This window comes from Ceratina calcarata, unplaced genomic scaffold (genome assembly GCF_001652005.2).
Source record: "Ceratina calcarata isolate Rehan_Ccalc_2016 unplaced genomic scaffold, ASM165200v1 scaffold505.2, whole genome shotgun sequence".
Taxonomy (NCBI): Eukaryota; Metazoa; Arthropoda; class Insecta; order Hymenoptera; family Apidae; genus Ceratina; species Ceratina calcarata.
In genome coordinates, this window is record NW_017174982.1 from 14,176 (window position 1) to 19,200 (window position 5,025).

The following is a 5,025-nucleotide window of genomic DNA, read 5'->3' on the forward strand; positions in this document are numbered from 1 at the left end:
TTATGCATTATTATTTGTACATTTGCCCAAAAGCAGTCAAAATAACTTCCTTGGGCAATCTAGTGTTAAGGCGGCTCTTTTTAGACTAAATAATTAGAATAAAACATATTATATATAAATCGGGTCGATAAATAAACTATTCACCTCGAAGGTTGTACAAGATTGAGACATTCTGCCTGATGTAAAACAGTTACATCGTCCTGTCTCTCATGACTTTGGCCAATACTCATCGCCTCCGCCATCGTGCCAGCACTTAGAATTCGAGGGCTACACAGAAATAGTCTCCCGGTCGATTAATGAGAGAGCGTCGAAGCCGGTCGCGGCGTTCATGGACAGAAGAAAGTAAACGCCACGACACTGCCAGCACCAGTTCAACGAAAGGAAACCCGACGCATGATGCCACCGCCATTACCACCACCACCACCACCACCACCGGAACGTCCAGCACCATGCACGTTGAACACTCTCCGCGCGACGCATCAGTTAAAGAAATCGTCGTCGTCGAACGGATCGTTCTCCCTTACGAATATGTTCACCGACTCGGACTTCCTGATGTACTGATCGCTCCTGGATTTATTGTTATTATTGTTATTACTCCCGGCAGAGTATTTGCCCTGTCTGCCGTGATTCTTCAACGGCAACGTGGTAGCTCGGTGCTCTGAGACGTTGTCTTCTAGTTCCGATTTGAACGCGAACGCGTCGTCGTCGTCGTATCTCAGGTCGCCATTAAAAAACGAGTCCCGGCCGTTGTCCTCGGACGCGAAGCTGTCCGTCGGCTGATGCGCTTCCTTGGTATCGCTAGGAAGCTCTTCAGGCGTCGCCTTCAACTCCCACGATAACCTCTGCCGGTCCGACGTGTCGCTCAAGCCACTGGCAGAAGGCGTCAAGTCGTCCTCGAAGTAACTGGACCTCTTACCATAAATTTCCTCCGTGGGCATCGCCCTCGACGTGCCCCTGGACCCTTTGGGGTACCTCGTCGCGAACGAGGGACTCTGAGGTGGCTTCTGTTCACCGCCCTCCGAACGAACCCGCGGTTCCGCAGCTATCGGTTCCACGGCCGAAGGGTCGACGTGTTCCACGCTCTGTGCAAAGTCGTCTTCGAAAGGGCTCTGCGTCTTGGCGTGAGGCTGACGAGCTTTCCTAGGCATCCTCTTCTGATGCAGACTCTCGCTCTTCGCGTCTGGTCCCTCGGACCAATAAGGCCTCTCCACCCAGCTGTCGTATTCTTGGTCGCTGCTCCAATAGCTCTCGCGACTTCTGGACCGCTGCGACGAACGTGGGTAAGGATCAGAGTCGTTGTCGCTGCACTCAGACCTGGACGTACCGAATTTGCTTCGTGACTCGGTGTAACCTATTTCAACGTTCCGTCCCTCGTTGGCACTGTTGGGCCTTTTCGGCCAGTGCCTCTTCCTACTAGGTTGATTGTACCTGGGGGAGTCGTCCGTCGGTCGATCCGAGCCATACTCCTCGTCCCAACCCGGAGGTGGATAATCGTGCGGTCGTTCTCTGCCTTCTCTATAATAATAATAACTCTCCCTACTGGGATAGTCAGATTCCGGGAAACCTGCCGTCCTCCTGCTCCAGAATCTGGCGTCCTCTTCCCATCTTCTTCGCTCGCATTTCCTCCTGGACCTCATCCTGTCTTCGTCCTCATAACCCATGCTCTCTTGGCTACCGAATCTGTCCTCTTTCCATAACATCATTTTCCTCTTCCTCTCTTCGTCGTAAAACGGTCTGTGCTCGTGCGACCAGTTCCAACGTTGCGGCTTCGGTCTGCACTTCCAATGAGCCTCATATTCCTCTTCGTCTTTATACGGCATCTTTCTGTGAGGATAGCGTTTCGGTTCTTGTTCCCATTGACTCTCTTCGTGCCACGGCGAAGGGTCTCTCGGTCTGTGATCAGGATTCTTGATCCACGCCGCGTCCCGAGGTTTCTCCATCATTCTATGACGGAAGCTTCTGTCTCTTTTACCAGCGGAACCTCCGGCCTCTTCGTAAAATCCTCTCTCGTCGAAGGGAACGTCGAACCGGGAATGACGACTGCACCAAAATCTACCGTCTCGTATCCTACCGTTACTCTCTTCGCTCTCTTCCTCGTCTTTCCATTCGTTGTCACTGTCGCCACCTGATTGTCGATACCCTCCTTTGAACGCTCCCTCCTTGTGGAACTCCTTCCCGTCGGGGGACCAAGGCGACGTGCCGCTGATCGAGTGTGGATCCTCGCCTGGCCTGTCAGTAACGAATAATCCCGTGTCGAACTTCGCCCAATTCCCATCGTCCTTCCCGTCGTCCGGTTTCAATTCCGTGAACGGGCAAAATATGTCCTCTGGAATCAGAGATTTAGTCTTCTTCGTCGAATGACTGCCACTGCTGAGTCTCTCGATCTCCTCGAAAATATCTAAACCCATGCTCTTCGTTTCTTCCTCTTTCTTAGTCTTCTTTGGACTAGAAGATGGAGGCGTGTCAGAGAACAAATTTAATAGCTCCACTTCCACTAAAGTCTTTGTTTGAGGCGGTTGGATTATGGGAGACATCCTGGAACTGGAACTCTCCTCTTCGGCTTGTTTCGGAGGTTCTGGCTCGCCGATTATCTCGCGCAGAGCAGCGTACCTGTCGCTGGACGTCGATACGGAAGGTGTCTTCTCTACCGTCGAAGGCGCACTGGTCTCCTCAGAAGTAGTTTCTTGTATCGTTTTATCAGAGTCTTCGTTGGAGTCACTAGGTTTCTCAGTCGATTCGGTATCCTCTGTTTTGTCCTCGATTTCTATCGCTCTTTTTTCGGACTCCGTTTCAGCTTCTTCGGTTGTTCTCTTTATTGGGATATCAGTCGTTGCTTCGGACTCCATTTTGTTTGGTTCTACCAGCTCCGATTTACTTTCTGATTCCGTTAATTGTGTCTTTTCGAATATCGAAGAAGATACACTCGTTTCTTCAGGTCTCTCCGTCGATTCTTCTTTGGTCAGATCTTCATTGCTGGGAGGGAGATTCACAGTTAAATTCACTAAAGAAGCCAAAGTTTCTGACTTGCTCTCGTCGCCGGATTCTTGCTGTTGCGTAGCCATCTCGAATTCCTCTTTCGACACCGAAGACGTTTCCTCCTCGATGGAATCCTTCGGTGTACTCTCTTCGTTCCTCTCCATCTGCTCCAGTTCTAAAAGTTCTCGGAAAACAGCGTACTTGTCGTAAGTAACTTCCTGCCTGCTCTCCTGTTCGTTCATCGTGGAGAATGGTTGGAAGTCGTTGGTAGTCTTCGTTTGACCTTGTACCTTTTGTTCTCGGTCCATTTCTTCAGTGTCGCTCGGGGGAACTTCCTTGCTCGCAAGCTTAGCCAGACATTCGGTCAACTGCTGAAGCGTCAAGCTCGTCAACTCTTGTACAGTGATTCCCAAACTGTTAGCCAGTTCGTTTAAGTTTGCAGAGGTCAGTTGGCTCAACGTGATGTCCAACGAAGGCTTCGGTTTCTTCTGCCCGGTCGGCGTGCTGGTCGACGTGAAGAACGTGGATATATTCGCCGTCGGCATTATAGAACTGAACGAGTCCTCAAATGCGGATGCTGTGGTCGTCATCGTCACAATCAAATCCGATTTGTCGGTCATCTGAAGAGGCGGACTGAAATTGTCGTCGAACTGACTCTTCACTTCCTTGGGTGGACTCTTATTTCTCTCCTTCCCGTTTTCTCTCTCCGGGAAGTCGTAGTGGAAATAAGTGTCCGTATGAGGTGGCCTCGGTGGCGGTTTCAGGGCGCCTCTGTGACCTTGCTTCTTCGGTGGCAGCGGCGGTGGGTTGATCAAGATATTGGAAGCTCCTCGTGGTGGTCGTTCGGGCACCGGGTCAAACTCAGCCGCGACCGACCGGCACACGCACATAATTTCCGGAGAACAGCATTTGTGTGGAGAAACCGGTGACTCGTTGGCTGTGGAAAAATCGACTGGAAAAGATTTGTCGATAGACTTGGGTAAGTCGATTTCCAATTCCTTCTTCCGTGTCGATTTTATGGGACTGGGCAGTTTCACTGGGCCTTGTACAGGCTCTGTAGAATCTTTCTCTGTCTTGCTCACTGGTGGAACGCTGCTAGAAGTTGGAGTAGAAGTAGCAGAGTCTTCAGGAGGCAGAGAGACTGAAAGTGGTTGATGATGAGCAGCTCTAGTCGAAGTATCAGTTCTTTTTGAAGAGTCAGAACGTGTGAAGACTGTTTGCACTGCTTCGTTCTCGTCGAACTTGTCGAAGTTCGCGAAGTTACCATCGTCGAACTGAGTCTCCTTCGACGACGGCTCGCTTCGAGCTGTTCCTGGTTCCAGAGGCTCTGAAAGGACGTCGAAATTCGTTTGGAAGGTGTCCGAGCTGGTGGACACTAAATCCTTTAATACTTTCTTAGGTGGGTTCTTCAGGTGCTGGAAGAAGTCTTTCTTGTCTACGTATGGCTTTATTAAGCCGGTTCCTAATGGGTCCAGTTCCGTGAAAACGTCTATCTGTGGGCTTTTAGCTTGCGTCTGTAACAATCAGAAAATAATTACAGTAGAATCTTGTTTAATCGGACATCGTGTGTCTGAACTGTCCTTTCTCTCTGTTTTCACTCACTGTCCTCTACGTTCGGTACTGAGATTAAATATGAGAACCGTGTCTCTTCTATGTTAAGGATGTATTGGCTATATAGTCAATCCCANTTAAGTAACTATAATTTTTCAAAAAACCCATGAATTCATTTAAATTTTGCACATGATGTATATAGCCGATACATCCTTAAGTGCATGATGTCAGACCCGAAAAATGCGCATTTAACATGAATTTGATATGCCTGTTATAGAGGCTCGCATCCTCCGATTTCCGTAGAACGAAGTAACGAATAATTGATACAAAATGATCACTACTGACCTCTTCAGCTTCTTTCTTGACCGGTGTATTCTTGGCCGAGCTCGAAAGTTCACTGTCGCTGAAGAGATTCTCTGCTTCCTTGTCGAACCACTGAATCGAACTCGACAGTGGTGGAGTCTTGCTCGTGGAAGTAGTAGCTGGACTCGACAAGAG

At 49.5% G+C, this 5,025-nt stretch overlaps 1 protein-coding gene across 1 annotated transcript in view; it reads right to left on the minus strand.

Annotated features, from left to right (window-relative positions):
* Positions 1–43: 43 nt before the first annotated feature.
* Positions 44–5,025, minus strand: part of Dab (DAB adaptor protein) — a 12,949-nt gene continuing 7,967 nt past the window's right edge. Inside the window, 2 exon segments of the mRNA XM_018029916.2 lie at positions 44–4,490; positions 4,873–5,014. Coding sequence (XP_017885405.1) covers positions 480–4,490; positions 4,873–5,014 — 4,153 coding nt within the window. The 3' untranslated portion in view covers positions 44–479.